Below are 22,261 nucleotides of genomic sequence, written 5' to 3' on the forward strand. Positions count from 1 at the left end.
CTTAAAATCACAGTAATTCTGCTTGGCAGAGAACTCTCCTATGGCCAGTAAACTAAATAGGCGGTGTGGTAAAACTTTTGATAGGGACATCCGTACGTTATCACAAAAAGCAGTGGAAACGAGCCAAAGTTATTTGCGTTGACTTCATTGAACAGGTTGATTAAGCTGTGGCAGCTGCTAAGTACCCGCTTGGCAGCAGCTGTCAGAATATTCACTTTTGTACTGCTGCAGGGCGGTGCGGGAGCTTTCCCGAATCAGGGATCGCACTGTGCTATATAGCCGTGGCGGTTTGCGATCTAGCCATTCCCCTTTTTGTGAGCTCCCCAAGCCTCTTAGCACTCTAGACCGTGATCGATGGGCAGGGTCAACTTGAACTTGACTAGCGTATGCCAAAACACACATATCGAAACTCTGGCCAGTGGTATAACTAGTGATTATTAATTTACCTTCCTTTTTCTTGAAGAATCCTGTGATCTCGACTCCCTCAGTAACCAGCACATTGGCTGAAAATGCAGCGTAGTGCCAGCTAAGTACCCCAACATAGTTCGTCAGTCCTTTCCCATGATTATATTTTAGATGATTTCCAGCGAAAATATTAATCATACCGGTGACTAGTAGGGCAATTCAGTTCCGTCCAGTACTGTCTTTAATTGCTCGTTCCAGGAGTCTAGCGTTTTCTTCTCTTTGTCTTTCAACGTGGGCTCAGGTTTAACTAGCAGCATGCATTCAGGCTCTGGAGCTTGCGTCTCGCTCTTTTTCGGTTACAATGCATCTAATCAATCAATTCAAAATTTCAGCGTCATCCATTCAGCATGTGGTGCTGCTTCTTGTACTACTAGTACCTTACGGTTACCAATAACCCACCTCAGCGTGCTACGAATGACTATCAAAAAAACCACTCTCCCTAAAATAATATCGGCGTCTGTTCATACCGGGAGAGGCAAGATCAAGTGCAAGTAACCTGTTTCGCAAGGTCTCATAGCAGGTCTCACGATGGAGTTTTAGGTTGACAATACTAGTCATTGTCCTGGTCTCTCCAGACTGAGTCAGACATGTGAACGCCTCGCTTAGAGCTATAGGAATGGGAGGTTAAATGACACTTTCTACACTTCGCATTATATCATGATGTACGGCCGCCCAAGACATGATATAATCGGCCTCGCAGTCTACGAGTGGAAAGTTCATGTAGCACGAACCCGGTCGTCATACTTGATTCGGCAGCTGGTATGAACGAACCGAGTCACTAACAAGAGCCCATGACGGCCTTCTTGGCAGAGCATGAACTATCCAGATCCTGGCAGGAGGATCTATCGCTTTGAAGATTGACGAGTGTACCCTATGCGTCTGGTAGCGGCCGTGGTCGAAAGTAGGGGAGAAGGGCAGACCACAACGCAACTCGACCCTGGCCCGATCTGGAAGGCCATCAGATAAGGCCTGGCAAGTGACCCAACTTGGATGAAACAGTCGCAGAGCTAAGCTCTCGGTGAACCAGGAAGTGTGGACTCGCATGGGGGGCCGCGGTTTCGGAGGGGACACTAACTTCAATGCAGGAACAAACTCCAAAAAGGCCTGGTTTGCTCGCCACGCCAGTTTTGCCTGAAGAACGGATATATCACAAACGAAGGGGTAACCCGGTTGTGGGGCCTCGAGACAAACCGAGGTTAATTCGATAATTTGAGACACTTATACCAGTACAGTAGTACTTGTTGGTAGGTAAACTTGGCCCGGCGTTGCAAATGCCATCGCGACAACATGTTCCCATTTGACCTTCTGATACCACCTGCCATGCCTGGTTCTCACCATGACCCACGCGCAGGCTTCTTGGAGTCTTTCGAGCAAGCTGCTGACCTAAGAGATCGGCACCTCTCCCCCATCATCCCGCAATCCTTCCATCTTCTCCACCAATCCCCCACTTTACAAGCAAGTCCCGAGGCGCCTCCTTCTCAGTTGCCGACGGGCTGTGGACCAATGCAATGGCGCCATCTTGGGTCTCTGCTGGTGAGGTTACATCGAGATATGGCGTGCATGACCAATTTCCCCGGATGCTAGATTGCTTGTCTTGATTGTGGCTTGTTTTTGCAGCCCAATTCCGTTGTTTTGACGGGCCAATGTCGCGGAGCAAAAACCTATGGAACTGATATCGAACCGAAAAAGGGCTGGTGTCTCAGCCAGATAGAGCTTCCGGAAGGGACACGCATGCCTCATATAAGTTCTCACGGTGGGTTATAGCACCTTTATCCGCTGAGCAGAGGCAGAGTTCGTCCCTCGATGATATCTCTGAACTCAAGCTACGCTGAGCAGCAGTGTTGGCTTTCATCTTGTCCATGCTGGCTACCTTACTGGACCAGACATGTGAGTCCCTTCCCGAAACAGGGCGGCATGCACACCGCTCCTAGGTACCTTATTGACAGGCTTTCCAGCCGTCTCTCTGCGCATGATTATGGGATCCCGCCTGATCGACTTGCCTGCTGGAATGTAATTGCATCACCCATGCTTCCAAATCCCACGGCCAAGCCTTCCATCATCCAACGGCACATGTCGCACCAGCCACTCCTGACCTCTCACATCAAAAGATCGGCACTCAATCGACCTAAGCCTGTTATGTCAGGTAGCCATCGCTATGGGGCGTGTAAGGGCGGTTGCGAAGGCTTGGCGCTTCCGGCGTGCGGCTTTGGCTAACCCTTGAATGTCAGGTAGCCCCTTCACATTTCACTCTGGCCCCTTCATGGCGACGGGAGCACCCGCTCGCCTGCCTGAGACCCAGTCAATACCGGGTGACGCGCCGAACCGGGAAGGTGTCTCGCTGCGGGCCTGCCGTTTTGTTCTACATGGTCGAGACCCGAGAACGGTGCCGTGAGGCGAGAGCCCCCTAGAGTCCCCTTCGGAGGTCGAGTATGTGTTATCACCGGCCAGTCGCCTGCCACAATCCTCCGGGCCCAGTCATGCCCCGTACTGAGGCGGCCCTCCTATTTGTCAAAAGCGGCAGGTCGCAAATAGATTGGGAGATGGTGTTTGAGAGCACGGGGATGGCCCCATTGTCTACATGCCATGCATGGCCCATGAGGATAAATATCACGACCATACCTCCTCTTCAACCATGATGCCCTGTCCCCAGCACCAAGCTCGACACCTCATCCCAGTTTCTTCTCCCGGTTCAATCTCGTCAAGATGCTCTTCTCTACCGCCCTCCTGGCTCTTCTGCCCGCTGCTGCTCTCGCAGCTCCCACGACCGAGCCCATCACCAAGCGCGCCCCGATCATTGCTGCGCGGGCTGGGCAGGTCGTCCCCGGCAAGTATGTCATCAAACTGAAGGAGGACGCCAGCGACGACGCCCTCGAGGCCGCTATCAGCAAGCTCAGGAACAAGCCCGATTTCGTGTATAAGAAGCACCGCAAGTTCAAGGGCTTTGCCGGCAAGGTCGAGAGTGATGCTCTTGACGCCATTCGGTCTTTGCCTGAGGTGAGTCGCCATCCTTGCCCGCAGGTCATTCTCCGGCCAGTACTGTACTGAGCATGCAAAACACAGGTTGAGTATGTTGAGGAGGAGGCCATCTTCACCATCAACACGTACGTCTCGCAGACCGGTGCTCCCTGGGGTCTTGGACGCATCTCGCACAAGGCCAAGGGTTCCACCACGTACGTCTACGACGACAGCGCTGGTGCCGGTACCTGCTCCTACGTGATTGACACGGGCATCTACACTGCCCACTCGGTATGTTCACTAGGACCCAAAGCGATGGCGCCCCGTTGCTGACATTGACCAGGAATTTGGCGGCCGCGCTACCTTTGCTGCCAACTTTGTCGACAGCTCCAACACTGACGGCAACGGCCACGGCACCCATGTTGCCGGCACCATCGGTTCCAACAAGTACGGTGTTGCGAAGAAGACTCGCCTCTACGCCGTCAAGGTCCTCGGCGCTGATGGCTCCGGTTCAACGTATGTCACCCCTTTTCCACCATCTACCCCTGAATAAGTCCAACCCCCTGACCTCAGCCACCCATAGCTCCGGTGTCGTCGCCGGCATCAACTTTGTGGCCGACGATGCGCCCAAGCGCAACTGCCCCAACGGCACCGTGGCTAACATGTCCCTGGGCGGCGGGTACTCGGCCGCCATCAACAACGCCGCTGCTGCGCTCGTAGACGCGGGTGTCTTCCTGGCTGTCGCCGCCGGCAACGATAACCGCAACGCCGCCAACTACTCGCCCGCGTCTGAGGCGTCCGTCTGCACCGTCGGCGCCACCGACAGCAGCGACCGCAAGTCCAGCTTCTCCAACTACGGCTCTGCCGTCGACGTCCACGCCCCCGGCAGCAGCATTCTGAGCACCTGGATCGGCAGCAGCTCGGCTACCGTGAGTTCAAAATCCTACTCCTTGTTAGGGAGAGCAAATGTGCTAAGAAATGCAAATTAGAACACCATTTCGGGCACTTCCATGGCCTCCCCCCACATCGCCGGCCTCGCCGCCTACCTCCTGGCCCTGCGCGGCAAGACATCCCCCGAGGATCTCTGCACCTACATTAAGAACACGGGCGTTTCGGGCGCCATCACCGGCCTCCCCAGCGGGACCATCAACAGGCTTGCCTTCAACGGCAACCCCTCCGGCTAAGTCAGGGGCTCGAATGCACGGTGGATGAACGAGCAGAAGCAGGGTTTGGAGTTGGAAGTGCGGGCAGGGAAGGGCGCCGCCAGGACGAAGATTGGCCCAAAAGGGGCTCAGGATGGGGGGAGGGGGAAAGTATCCTCGAAGCAGAGCACGACTGGGCAGTCCCTCTTAGTCTGTTATGAGCAAGGGTGCCTGAGAGGAAATGCTTTCAAATATCTTCCTGTTCATATTTATGATTTTGCATTTACGAGGTTCCCTTGGGCGAATGGATTGGCCAGCCATCGTCCAACTTTGATAGAGGGACGGAATGAGAACTGAAATCATGATTTCAACCGAAAAGCTACAAACCGTCAAGTGATTTCCGATTGAAGGTAACAACTCATTATCTCATTTCCTAATACAAGAGCGAACTCGAAAAAAGGGCCAGACCACGAACCGAATCAAAAAAGGCGCCGGATGGAATTAATCCCAGGAGCCAAGGCGGTCCCCCCCTTGTTTTACATTCCAACCCTGAACGACCGCCAGGATCCAACTTCCAAGAGACGGGTCTCAATCAATATTAGGCATCCACGGGACCTGCGGCCCCCCTTCACCCCGAATGCGCCGGAAATCATCTGTTCTTACGAGACCATCGGAGGCGCAGCAAGTGAAATGGCCAGGCTTGGTAGTTGTTTAGGTGCCCGGGCCGACAGGTTTTTGAACGCAATGTTCGGCAACAGGATCAGAGCTGATTCTTTGGCATCTTTGGGTGGGACGGGAGGAGGTGGTGCAGAGCTCGGTGGTGATACGGGGCTGGGCGATTCGAGCATGGCCTTGACGGAGGCGGTATTGGCCGTAGCCTTGAGGGTAGTGGCACCAGGAGATCCGTTCTGCTGCAAGGCTGGTGGTTCCCGCACGGGAAGTTTTGGCGTTGCCACGAGTACACTAGCCTTGGTCCAGACCTTGGGATTGACCTTGTAATTGACCTTGGCACCTTGTACCGTACTAGTGCTTGTGCTGATGCCAACGGAAGGCTGGACAACCATGATGACCGAGTGGCCATCGTGGTATCCCGGGGGCGCATCATCAGCGTTAGGACCTCGGGGTGACTGAACATGGAGCGGTGCCTGGGCCTGGCACAGCTCGATATCGTCCCGGGAGTTGTTGAATGCCGTCTCGATCAGGTCATGCAGGCCTCGCACCTGAGGAGTATCGTGGCGGCACCATAACTGACACGAGAAGCGCAGGGTCGCATCGATCTCTTGCAGCAACCGACGCTCAAGCTTCTCGATGCCGGCCGAATCCTGGTCGCGGAGCAGAAACCGAGCTGGACCTCGCAAGAACTTGTCCTTCAACCTACCCGCATACCTGAGCCGGACCTCGGCTAGGGGACGGCTGTCCTCAGTGTGAAGGATGCTATCGGCCTCCATGCTCATGCCGCCTTCGAAGAAGGACTTCATCAGCGAGTTGCGCCAAGCATTTGCGCTGCTGTCGCCGCCTCGCACTGCCAGAGAATACGTCAGTGCATGCTCTCTACGAGGGAAACGAATAGCACAGGTGGTGAATGTGAGGCGTACTCTTTGACAGAAGCCGATACAAGCTCTCCATTGCTTGTCTTGTGGGGATATCCTGGTCCAGCAAGCCTGCGGCTGAGCCGGTAGAGAGACTGGGTGGTTGTATGGCTGTCACCAGCCGCGGAAGCTTGCGCATATCTTGGGGCTCAGCCAGGGACTCGTGAGGCAAGACCATGGGACGAGGGGACCTGACATCGCCCGGTGGGCCAACGCTGAAGTTCCACATGGCGAGGTCCATCCGGAATCCGACTGGTGACACAGAGTTGAAGCGCGGCACGCTGGGACTTTCCGCCTCAAGGGAGTTGCCGGAGACGGCGTCGAATACCCAGAATGGAGATGACAGTGTTTCCGATATGATGAAGTTGGCGAGCATTCCCTGCAGGAGAAGTCGGACCATCCGAGTTCCATCGCTGCCGGAACTTGCCAGCAGCTCGGAGGGAAGGTCACCTTTATCGTTAAGGCGAACGAAATGCCGGACACCGTCGCAAAGCTCCCGCAACTGCAGAGGGTGGAGCCCGGATTGAAGTCGGTCGGGGTCTCGATGGGCAAAGTCGTCAACCCACACTCGCCAGGTCTTTGCCTTGGACGCAAACCATGATGAAATGATGCTGTCATTCAAGACGGTGTCTCTGGACCGATCGAGCGTGATGCGAATCAGTTCTTCCTCCTGTCGGGCCAGCCTGGACTCAAGGGTTTTGACCCGTGCTTCAAAGAGCTTTTCCCTGTTGACCAGCTCTTCCTTCCAGCGCTGCCGCCGAGTGTCATGCCGCTTCTGGTTCGAGGCCAACCTGCGAGCCAGCTCCTGGTTGTCGTTGAGCAAGTCTCGCTCAGTCCGCTGCAAGGCGGCAATGCGCTGCTGAAGGCTGCGGTTCTCCTTGGCGAGCTCGTCCATGGGGTTTGGTGGGCTCATGGAGCGAAGGAATCTCTGGACTTCAGGAATCTCTAGACTTTGTCGTTCACATCCTCGCTGGCGGGGCTGAGCTCCCTGCGCTGAAATGACTGAGACCTGCTCTCCGAGTGTGACCTGCCGGGCGCTGGGGAGTTGCTGCGTGCCGTGCCAAGGACCACCCCGTGACTCGCGTTCGAAGGCCCTGAGCGTGACCTAAATCGGCTGTAAGACTGGAAGACACTGTTGGTGATGGCCGCCGCGGAGGGAGCCGCGTCCCTGTTGCTATCACCGTACTCGGCGGCAATGGAGCTCGGGGTTTCTGGCGGCGGGGCTCGATGGGGGGAGGCGGAGTGGGACGCCGCCGGGAGCAAGTCACTGGGATCGGGCTCATCGGCGGCTTCTGAGGGGCACGGGTAGTTTCTCAGCGGCAAATCCGAACTCTGCTGGCTGGTTATGGTTGACCCGGTCAGGGCCGCCGTGGAGGCGTTGATTGCGGCTGGGGGAGGAGACCGAGCCATGGCTGTAAGTGGGCTGCCCTGCTCGAAATGAGTGCTGTGGTGCTACCCGAAAGCTTCGAACGAGCGACTTTGGCCTTTGGGTGAGGAAGGAGAGAGGTTTAGTTGAACAAAGGACTTTGACGCTAATGACGAGGACTGGCCTGTGTGCGGATGCCGGGATATATCTCGCTGGTGTTCCATCGTGATGTTTGGTCGTTGGAAAGCCCCCTTCTCCCTGGATCGGGGACCGTGTTGCTGGGAAGGCGCGCTACTGTGCCCGGCGTCATGGTGGGTTTCCTGCAACGGAAGCTTTGAGCCTGTTTTGCATAACCAACATGCCGTGTGAAGCTGATTTTGCCGGGCTCTTGGTTCAGAGCCTCTTAATTTCACTAGCCCTGCTTCCTATTTTCACCGGTCTAGCCGCTTTCAATCTAGGCCCCCTACAGCCGCAACACCACGTGAATAACACCACCGTCAAACTACACCTCATGCAACTAATTACGCACGTCGCAATACGATACCCATTTGAGTTTCTAAATTGTTTCCACCTCTTCAAAGGTTTCCAACCTCCCAAAACCGCCCTGTTGAGTCTGCCTGTCCTTCGGCTCCCCGAGTGTGCGCCGAGTGGGGCCCCGAAGGGAGGAACAGTTGGCGTTGTGGTAGGTCGCGGAACGAAGGTGGGGTCCGGCACAGAGTGGGTCCGGCACGGTGAACGGAGTAGGGCTGGCAAAACGCCCCTCATGTTCGAAAGGCTTAACTAGACCTGCAATCTCGAATAAAATTGGGTTTTTTGGTCTGCAGATAATGCAACGGAATTGAGTCCTTTGTTGTTCGAGGCGATGAGGATGTTGGCAGCAAGCTTTCTCGTGCGTAAGGCGGGGGCCCTTGAACTAAAGCAGTTAGACCGGTGAAATAGGAAACAAGAGGTAGTGAAATTAGGTGGCTCGCTTGGTGAGGCCATGCGGTGTGTGTAAGCGCTGGGAACTACTGCTGGCGTCTATGGCACAACCGTGGTTGGCTGCGAGATGCCACCCTCTGCTCAGTATGGTGCAGGGGTTTTTGCCAGGCGTGAGGAAAATCGCTTGGAAGCTGCATAAGCCCCAGTGTGTTGACGGGCGCGCCATCACTGTGCTATGCAGTACCCATCTCTGGGCGGCTGATGTGGGCGCTTGTTTTGCGAGGAGTGGACCAATGAGACAGCGAGATATTGCTCAGCTTGCGTTTCAGGTCAAGGACCACGCGCTTAATCCAATTCCACGACCGCTCCTGTCTGCTTTTGTGCCGTCGACATCCCAGTAGCTCAAGGGAATGATCCAGAACAAGCACGTAGCGCGTCAAGAAGGAATTCCTGGGCAGCAAGCGATGTTCCTCGTGGAGGTACTGTGTCCCCGCAGGTCTCGACCTTCCGGCCCGAGCATAAATCCGCAGCTCCACTGGCAACAGGAAACAGCAGCACCCACCCTGGCCCGGAAGGCCGGCGGCAGCCGGATTGCCTGATCGACCCCATAGGTAACAACACCAGCCCATATCCTGAACTAAACTTCTGCGCTTGGCACACTCGGCACACTACGCTAATAGTGATTTACTACTCTGTAGTCTCAAGATCCATCTGTTTAGGTCCCGGGTACTTCGTATTTAAGGTAACTCCTTGTGCCATATGTTGGATTGGGATTTGAAAGACGGAGCCCGGAGTAGGCACAGAACCCAGCCCAATGGAGCAAGTGGGGTTTTGCAGATAAGCAAGGGCAAGTTGGCGGGCAACAACGGCAGCTCTGCTTACCTTCTATGCTGAGAATGATCGTACCCCTCCCACGAGTTTGCTCTCGACATCAATGCCCCGCACTCCCTTCTTCCTCTCGCCCAACTTGATCTCTTCAAGTCGTGCCACTCTCTCATACTCGAGACGCTCTCTGCTGGATGACCGTGTCTTGTGCGAGAGCTTAACCATCTCCGCCTTCCCGTCCTCGTCCCGAACAAGACTCCGGCCGACCCGAACACCCCTCGTTGCAAATTCACGCCCATACCTCACTGACGCCATCCGCGCCCATCAAGCTCGCAAGATGTCTCCTCAGCTCGACAGTTATTTCCAGAAGGTTGACGCATTGTCCGACTCGTTTATTGAGCGCCTGCGCCAGGCCGTCGCCATCCCCTCCGTCTCGTCGGAAGCCGCCCGCCGCCCCGATGTCGTTCGCATGGGCCACTTCCTGGCCGACGAGCTGACCAAGCTCGGCGCCTCGGTCGAGCTGCGGCCCTTGGGCAAGCAGCACGGCACTGATCTCGACCTGCCACCTGTCGTGCTGGCGCGGTATGGCAACGATAAGAACAAGCGGACCATTCTCGTTTACGGGCACTACGACGTACAGCCGGCCGAAAAGAGCGACGGCTGGGACACGGAGCCGTTCGAGCTGACCATCAAGGAGGATGGGCGCATGTGCGGCCGTGGTTCGACCGACGACAAGGGCCCCGTTCTCGGCTGGCTCAATGCCATCGAAGCCCACCAGGCTGCCGGTATCGACTTCCCTGTCAACCTGCTCATGTGCTTTGAGGGTATGGAGGAGTACGGGTCGGACGGCCTCGACGACCTCGTCAACGCCGAGGGCAAGAAATTTTTTGCCGATGCCGATGCCGTCTGCATCAGCGACAACTACTGGCTCGGCACCGAGAAGCCGTGTTTGACATACGGGCTGCGCGGGTGCAACTACTACAGCATCGAGGTCTGGGGACCGGGCGCCGACCTCCACAGCGGCGTCTTTGGCGGCACTGCCCAGGAACCCATGACGGATTTAGTGCGCATCATGGCCTCGCTCGTCGACACCAACGGAAAGATCCTGATTCCGGGCATCGCCGAGCAGGTGGCCCCTGTCACGGCTGAGGAGGAGGGTCTGTACGACGACATCGCCTTCACTATGGACACGCTCCACGACTCTCTTGGGAGCAAGACGACCATCTTTGAAGACAAGAAGCGCACGTTGATGGCCCGGTGGCGGTTCCCCTCGCTCTCGCTGCACGGCATTGAAGGTGCCTTCTCTGCGCCTGGCGCCAAAACAGTCATCCCTGCCAAGGTCATTGGCAAGTTCTCGATCCGGACGGTGCCCGACATGGACATCGACAAGACCAACGAGGTCGTCTGCCGGTACGTCGAGGAGGTCCACAAGAAGTTGGGTTCCAAGAACAGTTTGAAGGTGTACCCCCAGCACTGCGGCAAGTGGTGGGTTGCCAGCCCCAACCACTGGAACTTTTCGGCCGCGGCCAAGGCGACGGAGCGCGTCTGGGGCGTCAAGCCCGACTTCACCCGCGAGGGCGGCAGCATTCCCATCACGCTCACCTTTGAGCAGGCGACGGGCAAGAACGTGCTGCTCCTGCCGATGGGCAGCTCTACTGACGGCGCCCACTCGATCAACGAGAAGCTGGACAAGCGGAACTACATTGAGGGCATCAAGCTGCTGGGCGCGTATCTGCACTACGTTGCTGAGGAGCCCATGAATTAGGTGTGCCAGTAGACGGGTATATGGAGTGGCTGTATATTTGGAGAGCGGCCCGGATTTACCCTGTACCAATTGTAAACGAGACCAGCCTCGTCCATCTCACCTGTGTAAGGTATGGATCGGGTATCAGCTTCAAGACCATATGCGCCCATGTCAAAGAGTGTATTGGAGATCCCTGACTCGGGGTTATCCCATTAAATCTCCGTTCCCGTGCCCGGTCTGCAACCATTGTTATCCCTGGCCATCGATGTTTCCTCTGCCGTCCATTATCCCAGTTTGATGCTGCCCCCAATTGTGTCCCAAACGCCGCCTGTAATGGAGAGAAACCCGTTATAGTGAATTGCCCAAAGAGAATGATTAGCGGCGAACCTGCCGCCGTCAGAGAAACGAACGCACGCCTTCCATGCCAAAGCAAGCACCCCTAAAGGGCGCCATCCACCCCAGAGACAGGGTGCCCATCATCACGCGCAAATGCCATCGTCGGAACTTAGAAGTCCTCAGCCCGTCGACTCCTCCGCCGCCGGGCCACTACCGTGGCATCCCACACGCCCGCAAACATATCCTCGCACTCCTCTTCATCTTCCGAGTCAAACACCACCACGCCGTCTCCCTCGTCATGCCCTTCATCCCTCCCTTTCCCGTCACCACCATAGCCCCACGATCCCCTACCCTGACCATTCCCGCCGCCCTCCCCGTGCCTGTGATGAGCGATACCCATGCTGTTGTCCATGTCCAAGTCCCCGACATCGACATCCTCCCAGCAGCAAAACCCCACCACCCTCCTCGTCTCAAGAATGAACATGCCCACTTTGTACCGCTGCGCGGGCTCCGCCGTGTCCAGGTATTTCCACCCGATCACGGCGCTGCACCCGCAGCAGTAAATATCTGCTACCACGTGGGCGCCGGTGACCAGCCGGCGGGTTTCGGGTCGGCCAACGCGGATGTTGGCCAGGTCCCGGTTTGCGCCCGCATCCGTACTATCCGACTGCCGTTTTGCGCCGCCCGGCGGGGATGGTGGTGTTGGTGCGGACGGGTGCGGGTGGGGAGGCGGAGCGACGAGGTAGGCGCGGCCGTGGCGGCCAGTGAAGCCCTTGCTGACGATCTGGGAGAGGAAGGCCAGGTCGGTGGAACAACTGCTGCACCGGAGGGTGGGTGGCTGGGCGCGGGAGAGACGGCGGGGTGGGGTGGAAGGAGAGGTTGGAGAGGCGGAAAGCGAGGGGGTGGTGCTACCTGGGGAAGAGGGCTCGCTGGAGCTTGACGGCGGTGATGGGGGCGGCTCGTAGATGCGGCGCCGGCGGAAGGGGATGTGCAGCGAGGGGAGGAGGTAGATCGGGAAGGAGGGGTGGGTGTTGTTGTCTGCAGGCGCCGAGGCGCTGGGGCGGCGGAGAGACATGACTTCTCCAAACATTCTGGCGGCGGTACTCATGGTTTGCGTGGTGAAAATTACTGAATGAAGCTTGAGAGGACCTCAACCACTGCAGGATGGATGTCGTGTGGTCGGGAGCGAAACCACACTGCTTTCCAGTGGTGAAGCAACGTTGAGATCACTGTTCAATGTTGATCAACGCTAATCCCCCGGGGTACTTGGGGGCGACAGATAGGGCTCACGGTCTCTATGTGTCAGTCAGTCAGTCGCCTGACCTTCTAGATAAGAGGCTAGAGGCTGGAGGCTGGACCACATCTGGTTCGTGGTCGGGCCTAACGGCCGAAGATGTCGAACAATCATTGGATCAGGCTTTCGTCGCCTCTCAAGTAAGTTGTTGGAGCAATGACATGATTTGGTGCCGGTTCGGGCACCTGACACCCCCCGCATTGTCTGCTTTGTGAGCAATGAGCATGCTCTTATCGGAACCGCTGCTTGGTTGCAGGTGACGTGAATCTGCGGTGCAATTGCGGGGCATCCCTTCTCAACTGCCGGGCCGTGTCCGGCTCCGGAGGTCAGTGCCGAGGCCGCGTCAAAAGGGCCACTGCATAGTGTCAACCTGGACCTCTTGGGTCAACTGCAGTTTTTTCGGTACGGGATTTGAGAATGATATTGTATGTTTAAACCTCAAGGTGTCCATATCTCCATAGATGCGGTCACCACCAGGTCGCGGAGCTGAGCTACTCTCAACGTGCAGTAGGCAGCCGGCCCACAGCGGACCGAACCATGAATCATCAGGCGGACCCCGGGCTTCATTCAGGTCTGACCTGCAGATAACTTAACGGGGGCTTACGGATACGGAAACGTTTTTTCAACTCGCAGGGAAATAGACATTCAATGCAAACCTGGAAGCTCTGTACTGGCCGATTTTCGTCAGTTATGAAGATATGGAAACAACGGAAAACGAGAAATAAAAACGTAAAGGGTTATATACTCTACAGGCTCAAAATGAGCGAGCTTTGTATGAAGATGGGTGTTATGGAGCAGCTGAAAGGCCGTTTCCAGCTCAGCTCAGAGTTATGCATCATCCACAACTTTCCCAAAAGCCATCAACCCGGCACTGGCATCCAGCGTTTGATCTGGTTGACTATCTGCACATTTGAATGTTCTCGACTCGTTTTGACTCTCGTCAATTGAATTCCTCTAGAAAGTTCCAGACCCAAACAAGCTCGCTCTTCAGCGTGTGCCGCTCATCCGTCGTCCTGTGAGACGTGAGCGGTAGAGCGTCCTGGTTGGCTCCAGGTTGGCCACCGCCCCGCTTTGCTAGTCCACGTGACGATTTCTCAGCTTTGACCGCCTGGCCCGTCGACTTTTGCCCAGTTTGTGGCAACCTTGATTTCCATTTCGCAAAATCCCAATTCACCAGCCCAACAGTCGCTCCCAAAGGTCGACAGCAACCGCATCGCCTCAGCGTCAATCGACATCGCGAATCAACATCAGTCAGCCCGATTTCTCGAGAGAACAACCTTCTTGTGCTTGCATAAGCCGATTCACAATTCACGATCTACCTGCACCAATTCACCCCGAAGCATTTCTCCCAAACCAGCACCCTGGCATCCCGCAGCAATGGCGCCCATGAAATCACCGAAATCCAGTCATAGTAGTAGTAATTATGGCGAGGGCATTGTCCGCCAGGCCAATATCCTCGCCAGCTGCTACATTGTCGACTCGGCCACGGCGTCGCTCCGGGGCCTGCATTACTGCACCACCGGGCTCGGAGGGGCCGAGTGGTATTCCTGAGGTCCCTTCAACGGGACTTCCATCGCCGCCATCAAGCCCCCCCCTCGCGGCCCTCACGACGACCAACCAGCTCGCGCTGACCCCCAAGGCGAGGTCATCATCATCGCGCGGCGCCGCCGTTGGTCGCACCGGCTTGGGCACTTCTCCGTCGGAGAACAGTGCCTGGCATCGCCGTCGAGGGGGGGCAACACTGCGCATCAGGGAAGAATGTGAGAGGTTCTTTTGCGAGACGCTGCGCGCCATGTTTCTGGGTGAGAGGAACGCGGCGATGCACGGCTCCGGCCTGGCCAGTGTTTATTACGACAATTCCAGCCGCAACAACAATAGCAGCAGCAACAACAACCGAAGCGACGGACATGCCCGGGCTATGGGACAGCACGGCCAACTGACACCGCCCGACGACTTCCCCATTGCGGATGAAACCAGGATGGGCAATCGCCAGGGATTTGGTGCCAGTGGCCGCGGCGGCATCCTCGGCTGGCTGGAAATATGGGACTACGCAGGCGGTTCCAGCTTCCGCAGCTTCGTTTCGGAAGACGCCCGTCGGGGAATCACGTCGCTGTTCGTCTTTTTCGATGCACATTCCATCACACGGGATCTCAAGCAAGCGTACGTCGTCTCTCTATCTCTTCCCTTCTCGCAATTCGCTTGAGGGCCAACTAACATGCTGCAGGCTCGTCGCGCTCATCGAGCTGGCCGAGGGCCCGTTTGCTTGCTCGCACATGGTTATCTGCGTCGAGCGGTCGATTCCCGAGGACGAAATACATGGATTGACAAAGGGGCTGCAGTGGGCCGGTTTTTCGCTTACCACGCTTGATTTTTGGACCGAAGGATTCGACGTCCTGAGCAACAGGTGGTTATTCATGGGAATGGAAGTTTAGGCGTACGAGGCGCGATGGGTTCTGGGAGTTTGTCAACCACATTATGGTAGCGCTCGTCATCCTCAGTCTGATCCTCGACATCTCTCAGTGGCTGTTTTTAGTTGGGTCTTGCATGATTGGGGCATCCGTTTAGTTGGTATTCATGGTATCTGCAGCGAAATCCAAGAGTATTCGTCCAGGTCTATATCAAGATTTGCGTGTAGATGTGCAGAAGCTCATCATAGCACTCCTTCAAACTTCCTGACCGGCAGCCCCTTCTCACCAAGGTGGTCTTTTACCTGCTGCACCGTATATTCGCCCCTGTGGAACATGCCCGCTCCTAGAGCAGCATCCGTGGTCGTCTCCTGGAAGACGTCGAGGAAGTGTCCCGGATTGCCGGCGCCACTGCTGGCGATGACTGGTATCCTGATGGCCGTTTTCACCTGCCTAATCAGCTCGAGATCGAACCCGCTGTTGGTGCCGTCCTTGTCGATGCAGTTGAGCAGGATCTCGCCGGCGCCCATTGCCTCGACGGCCTGCGTAAGCTCGATAACGTCCAGGTCCCTCGTTTCCCGGCCGCCCTTGATGGTGCATGCGTACCAGCAGTACTCTTCCCCCTTGGGCCCTGGATACTTCGTCTTGATGGTGGCGTGGCGCGTGGCGTCCTGCTTGGGAACATAGACCCTCTTGGGATCCACGCTGACAACAACTGCCTGGTTGCCGTACGCCTTGCTGATTTGTTCAATGGCGGTATTGCCATACAGCACCTTTCCGCCTCGGTAGTATTCCTCGGCAGCGATCACTGCATCGCTGCCAATTGACACCTTGTCCGCTCCGCTCTTGAAGTACATTGTCGCAATCTCGAGCGCCGAAACCTTTGTACCGTCCACGTCTACCGTATCGCGGATACCGCCGCCGACCGTAAGAGGCACAAAAACCGTCTCTGATGTCCTCCGCAGAATCTCTAGCATGGGCAGGTCGGCAACCGGGCAGTCGCGGAAGGATGTGATGTTGAGGAACGTGACTTCGTCCGCGCCCTGCTCGTAGTACTTCTTCGCCATCTCCACCGGCTTGCCCAGGTTGCGGACAGACCGATTCTCCGACTTCTCCCGCACGTCGTACTGGTCGCCTTTTGTCACCACGAGGTCTCCTTGGTCGTTTGCCCGCACGTCAAGGCAGGCAATCACGCGTCTGGTCAGCCCCTCTCGCGCGATCATCTCGTCTACGTCGCCATCCACGCCATGGGGAACATGCTCCGCGAGAGCTTTGGCCCCGGAGCCGTCGCAGAACGCGCGGAGCACCCTCAGCCCCGCGACGCCGCTCTTTTCCGGGTGGAACTGTGTCGCAAACACATTCCCCTTGGCCACGGCGCCGACAAACGTCTCGCTGCCGTATGTACCCGTCGCGACGGCCCAGCCAAGCTCTTCCAGCTCCCCTTTCTTGTATGGGTATTTGTACGAGTGGACGTAATAGTACTTGGAGTCCTGGCGCAGGTCGTACAGCGTCGGATTCGCCGGGCATGAAGCGTTGTTCCAGCCGATGTGGGGGACAGACTTGGCCGTGTCGTCGAACCGGTCGAGCGCCCGGGGGAGGACGCCGAGGCCGGGGCAGTCTGGGTCTTCGGCCGATGCGGAAAACAGGGCCTGCAAACCGACGCAGATACCCATGAAAGGTTTCCCAGCGTCGATGTGGGCGCGGAGGGCGGGGAGATAGCCGGCCGAGGAGAGCTGCGAGAGGCAGTGGCCAAAGTGGCCTACACCGGGGAGGATGAGTTTCTGGGGAGGGGAGCTATGTCAGAACTTTCAAGCTCTTTGCTAACAAGTGGCTTGTGCGTACCTCAGCATTCGCGACGTCTTCCGGTGATCGCACCCAATCGACCTCGTAGCCAACCTTCTCAATGGCATTCACGAGACTGCGCACGTTGCCGGCGACGTAGTCGAGGAGGTGGACTTTGGGCATTTTGACGGTGCCTGTCTGGTGGGAGAGACGGAAGGAAAACCGGAAGCCTCTTGTTAACCTCGACCGCTCCGACTCTTGTAGGAGGCCGAGAAGAGTTGGATGAGTCAATGGTTGCCAATTCTGAAAATCTTCCGGCGTCGCTATCTCATGGCGGGGCATCGGCAACCTGCAGGTACCCCGCCATGGAGTCACTGAGCAACAGGGGTCAACTGCCACGACTGACCGCCAAGATTTCCATTGAATGGAGGTTGAATGGCGCGGGAATGGGAGCCCCATTACTCTGAATCCAACAATAGCCATGATCCCTAATCCAGCGCATCCAGCAAAGAATCGCTCGCCATTTCACTTGTTTCTAGAAAAGACATCGGCATCTCACCTGTCACAATACAGAAGCAAAGCCCGTCGAGGTTGAGGAGGGACACGTTCAGAAGTACGCGCAATGGAGCCATCCAGTCCCCAGCAGGCCAACAAGCTGCCCGATGACGACGACGGTTGGGAATACGAATATTCGACGACGGAGACAGAGGTACACCGGGTGTCAACTTGCTATACCCGACCAACGCTGATGTGTGCCGCAGACATATTACCTCACCCTCGACCTGTCCATCCGCGACTTCCTCGAGCGCCGAACCGACATCGTCCACAACACTAGAAGCGGCTACCGAGTATGGTACAATCCCCTCTTCAATGCGCCCGACCCACAAATCTCGAACCCGGATCTTCTCGACGACAAAGATGCCGATGATGGAGAGCCGCCCGAGCGCGAAGAGCTGGACCTCGATACGATCGGCATGCCGCAGCCTCAAGACCAGCCCGAACCTCCAATAGACCCTATGCTCCAAAATACTGCCGAGAAGGATGGGCAATTCGACGCCCATGCAGTCGAGAAACCGGCAGAGGAGATCCAAATTCTGGAACTCCACTCAAAGGAGCCCGTTGTGTCTTACCGTAACCATGTCTTCCGCGGTTCGTGGTGTGAAAACATTGGCACAGAAATGATCTTCACTCCGCACGACGACAGCGCGCCTCTGCCGGCACTGCGCCACCTCCCGCAGAACATGGACCTGCTCGCGGCAAGCGCGACGCGTATCAACTTCCGCGAGGCGATATTTGTGTCCAAGGAGCGAGATTCGATAGCCAACCGGATATTTTTGGGTTTTGGATGGACCGAGGAGGACATTCCCCACCGATACAAGAGAAACGGAGGAATCTACGTCCACGTAGGCGGCGACAAGAGCGGCCAGCGACAGCCGCAAGCGCATTTTCTCGAGGATCTGATCGCGCTGAAACGCAAGCGCGGCGAAACAGACGAGGTCACGATACAACCGTTGGAGACCAGACAGAACAAGCTCATGATTGAAGACGAAGAGGAAGAGCGCCGGCGCAGAAAGCTGCAAGTCGATAATGCAAGGAGTATTAGGTGGCGCGACAAGAGGCGGGTAGAGAGAGAACTCGGCTTGAGATCGCCGGAGAGGACCTACATCCCAAAGGTTGGGGGAAGGGGGAGATGGCCAAAGAGGGCCAGACGGGCAGCGCTGATACGTCGCGACAGCGGTGCTATATCGCGGTATGGTCCCAGGACGACCGAGAGGCTACCAAGCACCTCGACTCCGACGCCTGCACATTGGGACGACATTTCGGGTGCCCATAATCGCTGATATGTTGAGGGTTCAAGGCACCAGTCACCTCGCTGTAAGGCCTGCCTTGGGGTGGTCCAGGGCTGCGCGATGGCGGCAATCAGAAAGCTTGGCGATGAGATGTGGGCCTGTTAATTGCCCACGGGTGACGGTGGGGTCGGCTTTCAGCGCCCAGATAGTACCATTACCTCGCAACACAGCCTTTGACAGGCATCCCTCAGTAACGCTACATAGTAGCCCCTCCTTGGCACTGACGCAGACACATGCAGGGTGTTCGGTGCATGATCAAGGTGGCGGCTGTTCCTGACAGTGTGATGTCTCGAAACTGCAGAGTTCGAGTTCATTGTGGTTTTCATGCGCATCTCCATGCTTACTTCCCTAGCACTGTGGAAACGGCTTCCTTTCATCCATCGACAGCTTCCAGTACACCGCTGACGGCCACCGCGCCCACCGACTTCCTCTATTCCCCTTTGGACCGCCATAACAACATCCCACTCCGCCTAATGCGAGACCAGTGAGACCGTTGACGATACCGACTTTTGCCGCTATCCGAGAACCTATCCCAGTTCCGTCCTTTCCTGCGCTTTTGCGAACACGCCGCGAGATGTCGATCGTGGCTTACAGCCTTCGCCGGGCGACCATCGCCACCTGTTTTGTCACGGCCCTGATCTTCGTCATCTGGCTCCTGCCACGACTGCTCAACCCGACCCCGCCGGATGCCGAAGAACGCGAGCGGGACAGGCACTGGGTCGACACATCCCCCAATTGGTTCGATCGACAAACATGCCGCTGGCTGAGTCTTTGCGGCATCCAGCACATTCGCTGGGATGCGCCGGCGCTGTCCGATCCAAACGAGCCTTCGACCTTGGACGAACTAGAGTCGCTAGCTCTAGGGCTTAGCACATCTTGGAGATTTGTCGAAAAGACCGGTCTGAGCGATTGGGAAGTGGCGCCCACACAGCAGGACTTGAAGCGCGGAGTCCAGGCAACCGGCGACAGCGGTAGCAAGGTTAACTACGAGGTGCCAGACTATGTGCTCAATCACGCGCCCTTGGTACATCTCTACTCTGGCGAGAATTTCTGGCCATCCGACATTGCCGAGCACATCCGCCATATGAAGGCGTGCGTGGAGGGCACCTTGGTTAACACAAGCAAGCCTTTGGATTTGAGCAATCTCGGCACACTTCAATCCCAGAACGACACCGTCTTCTTGACCAGCGAGGATGACGTGGAGTTGAGGCCCCAGTGGCTCCACAGCCGAGCCGCCATCCCAACCCCCTTTGAGGATGATGGTCCAGATGGAGGAAACCATGACGACTCTCACGATCCCCCTCGACGACCGGACGACGACACTTCCTGGTGGGATGTGGACAGGGATCACCCTCCCCATCGCATAGTCCCGCCGAGGGAGTCCAGCCAGAGACACCAGGGGTTTCGAAAGAGACGTTCCACTCCCCACCCACAGCGCCCGTTGGTTGGGGACGCTGCAACAAGTCAGAAGGGTAGCAAGCCCGATGTCAGCGGGTATTCCCGAGCGCCGGCCGTTCTCATCCTCGTTGACAAGGGGGCGGGCATCGTGGACGCCTTCTGGTTCTTCTTCTACAGCTACAACCTGGGCCAAACAGTCCTCAAGATCCGTTTCGGCAACCACGTCGGCGACTGGGAGCACTGCATGGTGCGCTTCCAGCACGGCGTACCGCGCGCCATGTTTCTGAGCGAGCACGCCGGCGGCAAGGCCTACCTGTGGAAGGCGCTGGAGAAGCGGACCCAGAAAGACGGCAAGCCCGCACGGCCCGTTATCTACTCAGCTGTGGGCAGCCACGCCATGTATGCCTCGCCCGGCATGCACCCTTACGTTCTCCCGTTCAAGCTGCTCAAGGATGTCACCGACAAGGGCCCGCTGTGGGATCCCGCGCTGAATCATTACGCCTATTGGTACGATTACGAGGTCGACCGAGACGAGGAGAGGAATTCGACGGTCCAGGTACGGACGAGCTTGACAGCCGCGGAGTCGAACCCGGGCTTGCCTACGTCGTGGTTCCACTTTGAAGGGTTTTGGGGTGATGATGTCTACCCGCTGAGTGACCTGCGCCAGTGGAGGCTTTTCGGAGAGTACCACTACGTCACGGGCCCTCAGGGGCCCAAGGCGAAGTTCCTCGACAGGAGGAAGGTGTGCCAGACCGAGAAGTGCACTATTGTGGACAGCATTGAGGCCGGGAAGAAGTCGGCTTGGTATTAGGCGCTTGTCGGCCTCGTGGAAAGCGGCATGAGATTGGGCTGGTAGACGGAAACGGCGTTAGGTTGTGGTTGATACCCCTTTGCCTCTTCTTATTTCTCCCCGGGGTTTCTGTGATACCGTACGTTGTTTCCCTCATGCGTTACACTGGGCAGCGCTAGATGGCACATAGAGAAAGGAAAGTCTCGGTTCAGGTTAGAGCAATGGATTTGCCGGGCTTAATTTGTTCTGTCCTGTTATATTCTTTCCTGACCATTGTCCTTCAACACTGGCAACTGCTCAGCTCATATTAGGAGCAGGCAAGGTATCCGATAACTGATGTTCGCCGTTGGCCGTCCCTAATTTATGGTGCTCGAGATGCAATTGGCTCACAAAAGCACCTCCTCCTAACACCTCGGCCCGTTGTCCGCGGAGTGCTGCGCATACGAATCGAAAAGTGCCAACAGCGGAAGCAGCAGCAGAACTCGCGGCACCAGTTGGCCGAATCCAGCCCTGTCTTCTGCGGCGTGTTCAGCGCCCATCTGGCTGTGGCCGAGCGCGCGGGCCTCAGACAGCGAGGTGCATCCCCATATATACCAGCTAGCGAAGAACAGCGTGTGAAGGTTGTCGGACTCAAACAGGTCCCAGAAAAAGGCATCGACTTCGTGGAAGACCTGGCTGTTGGCGTTCCGGATAAGCGAAGGCGTGCAGTCCATTCCTGAGTGCACCTGCTCGGAGAACTTGACGGATTCAAACGTGCGGACTGGCCAGGTTGACGCCGAGAACGCACAGGGTTGACTATCATCCACTTCGCCTTCCACGCCCTGCCGGCACCTTTTCGATATCCCTTGGTGCATTTTGCGGGACAAGCAAGGGATTGTCGCCAGCCCGCGTAGTGCGCCGAAAATAATGTGTACGCCAGAAGGCCAGCCATAGCAAGGACGAGAAACATCCACGATAGAAGCGGGAGCCCCGCCGCGAGACGTTTTGTTTTCTTCATCCTTTCTCCAGAGAAAGGTGGTCGCTATAGTGCTGACCATGCTGTCCAAGCGAGGTCGGTCGCAATGCTAAAGTGGTGGATTGTCATTGGGCCCGGCAGAGTCCTGGCATTCAAGTCCGATCATTGTCGCGGTCCCGATAACCACTCCCATCACCAGCTGCGTGTCGCTGAGGGATCTCGCAACGTCGCTGACGCGAGAGACTAACACGCCAACGTCCCAACCCCTGTGCCGGAGGGCTGATGCAGTGTCTGGATTAAACCTGTAATAGATTGCCTTGTCAACTCGGTTGCGCCATCGGATTGCCGTATGCAGCGGGCCTGGGTTCCTCTGCCTCCGACTCGCCCTCACTCATTTTGAGGATGTCGAGCAAGATTGTTGTCACAATGGTAAGGCCTGCCATG

General features: G+C 56.8%; 10 protein-coding genes across 10 annotated transcripts; 5 read left to right on the forward strand and 5 right to left on the reverse strand.

Annotated features, from left to right (window-relative positions):
* Nucleotides 1–831: 831 nt before the first annotated feature.
* Nucleotides 832–1,558, reverse strand: N657DRAFT_648007 (uncharacterized protein). The gene has a single exon (XM_062793434.1). It carries the CDS (start codon nucleotides 1,507–1,509, stop codon nucleotides 1,204–1,206), a length of 306 nt encoding a protein of 101 aa, XP_062644956.1. The 5' UTR covers nucleotides 1,510–1,558; the 3' UTR covers nucleotides 832–1,203.
* A 1,366-nt stretch (nucleotides 1,559–2,924) lies between these two features.
* N657DRAFT_120121 (serine protease) lies at nucleotides 2,925–4,831 on the forward strand. Its single transcript, XM_062785813.1, has 5 exons — nucleotides 2,925–3,459; nucleotides 3,526–3,711; nucleotides 3,764–3,936; nucleotides 4,004–4,349; nucleotides 4,410–4,831. Exons 1-5 carry the CDS (start codon nucleotides 3,169–3,171, stop codon nucleotides 4,602–4,604), a joined length of 1,191 nt encoding a protein of 396 aa, XP_062644957.1. The 5' UTR covers nucleotides 2,925–3,168; the 3' UTR covers nucleotides 4,605–4,831.
* A 314-nt stretch (nucleotides 4,832–5,145) lies between these two features.
* Nucleotides 5,146–7,561, reverse strand: N657DRAFT_623362 (uncharacterized protein; the record flags this gene model as incomplete). The annotated part of the gene is made up of 3 exons (XM_062790681.1): nucleotides 5,146–5,964; nucleotides 6,158–7,094; nucleotides 7,115–7,561. 3 exons carry the CDS (start codon nucleotides 7,559–7,561, stop codon nucleotides 5,222–5,224), a joined length of 2,127 nt encoding a protein of 708 aa, XP_062644958.1. The 3' UTR covers nucleotides 5,146–5,221.
* Nucleotides 7,562–9,392: 1,831 nt separating this feature from the next.
* N657DRAFT_665511 (CNDP dipeptidase) lies at nucleotides 9,393–11,362 on the forward strand. Its single transcript, XM_062795293.1, has one exon. It carries the CDS (start codon nucleotides 9,601–9,603, stop codon nucleotides 11,026–11,028), a length of 1,428 nt encoding a protein of 475 aa, XP_062644959.1. The 5' UTR covers nucleotides 9,393–9,600; the 3' UTR covers nucleotides 11,029–11,362.
* Nucleotides 11,363–11,530: 168 nt separating this feature from the next.
* On the reverse strand, nucleotides 11,531–12,928 carry N657DRAFT_601075 (yippee-domain-containing protein; the record flags this gene model as incomplete). The annotated part of the gene is made up of 3 exons (XM_062790097.1): nucleotides 12,634–12,928; nucleotides 11,701–12,572; nucleotides 11,531–11,658 (listed from the first exon to the last, which is right to left on the reverse strand). Coding segments are annotated over exons 2-3 (879 nt in total), but the record flags the coding sequence as incomplete, so codon positions are not given.
* A 1,086-nt stretch (nucleotides 12,929–14,014) lies between these two features.
* On the forward strand, nucleotides 14,015–15,302 carry N657DRAFT_665513 (uncharacterized protein; the record flags this gene model as incomplete). The annotated part of the gene is made up of 3 exons (XM_062795294.1): nucleotides 14,015–14,110; nucleotides 14,169–14,797; nucleotides 14,862–15,302. The coding sequence occupies 3 exons, from the start codon at nucleotides 14,015–14,017 to the stop codon at nucleotides 15,067–15,069; spliced, it is 933 nt and encodes a 310-aa protein (XP_062644961.1). The 3' UTR covers nucleotides 15,070–15,302.
* On the reverse strand, nucleotides 15,064–17,164 carry N657DRAFT_120178 (imidazole glycerol phosphate synthase HisHF). Its single transcript, XM_062785814.1, has 2 exons — nucleotides 16,885–17,164; nucleotides 15,064–16,823 (listed from the first exon to the last, which is right to left on the reverse strand). The coding sequence occupies exons 1-2, from the start codon at nucleotides 17,005–17,007 to the stop codon at nucleotides 15,288–15,290; spliced, it is 1,659 nt and encodes a 552-aa protein (XP_062644962.1). The 5' UTR covers nucleotides 17,008–17,164; the 3' UTR covers nucleotides 15,064–15,287.
* A 108-nt stretch (nucleotides 17,165–17,272) lies between these two features.
* Nucleotides 17,273–18,665, forward strand: N657DRAFT_623373 (uncharacterized protein; the record flags this gene model as incomplete). The annotated part of the gene is made up of 2 exons (XM_062790682.1): nucleotides 17,273–17,533; nucleotides 17,586–18,665. The coding sequence occupies exons 1-2, from the start codon at nucleotides 17,447–17,449 to the stop codon at nucleotides 18,663–18,665; spliced, it is 1,167 nt and encodes a 388-aa protein (XP_062644963.1). The 5' UTR covers nucleotides 17,273–17,446.
* Nucleotides 18,666–19,248: 583 nt separating this feature from the next.
* N657DRAFT_682854 (uncharacterized protein) lies at nucleotides 19,249–20,883 on the forward strand (the record flags this gene model as incomplete). The annotated part of the gene is made up of 1 exon (XM_062796520.1): nucleotides 19,249–20,883. One exon carries the CDS (start codon nucleotides 19,249–19,251, stop codon nucleotides 20,881–20,883), a length of 1,635 nt encoding a protein of 544 aa, XP_062644964.1.
* Nucleotides 20,884–21,053: 170 nt separating this feature from the next.
* N657DRAFT_120187 (uncharacterized protein) lies at nucleotides 21,054–22,135 on the reverse strand. Its single transcript, XM_062785815.1, has one exon. The coding sequence runs from the start codon at nucleotides 21,857–21,859 to the stop codon at nucleotides 21,224–21,226; it is 636 nt and encodes a 211-aa protein (XP_062644965.1). The 5' UTR covers nucleotides 21,860–22,135; the 3' UTR covers nucleotides 21,054–21,223.
* Between the last annotated feature and the right edge of the window lie 126 nt (nucleotides 22,136–22,261).

Source organism: Parathielavia appendiculata, assembly GCF_033297405.1.
Source record: "Parathielavia appendiculata strain CBS 731.68 unplaced genomic scaffold N657scaffold_12, whole genome shotgun sequence".
Taxonomy (NCBI): domain Eukaryota; kingdom Fungi; phylum Ascomycota; class Sordariomycetes; order Sordariales; family Chaetomiaceae; genus Parathielavia; species Parathielavia appendiculata.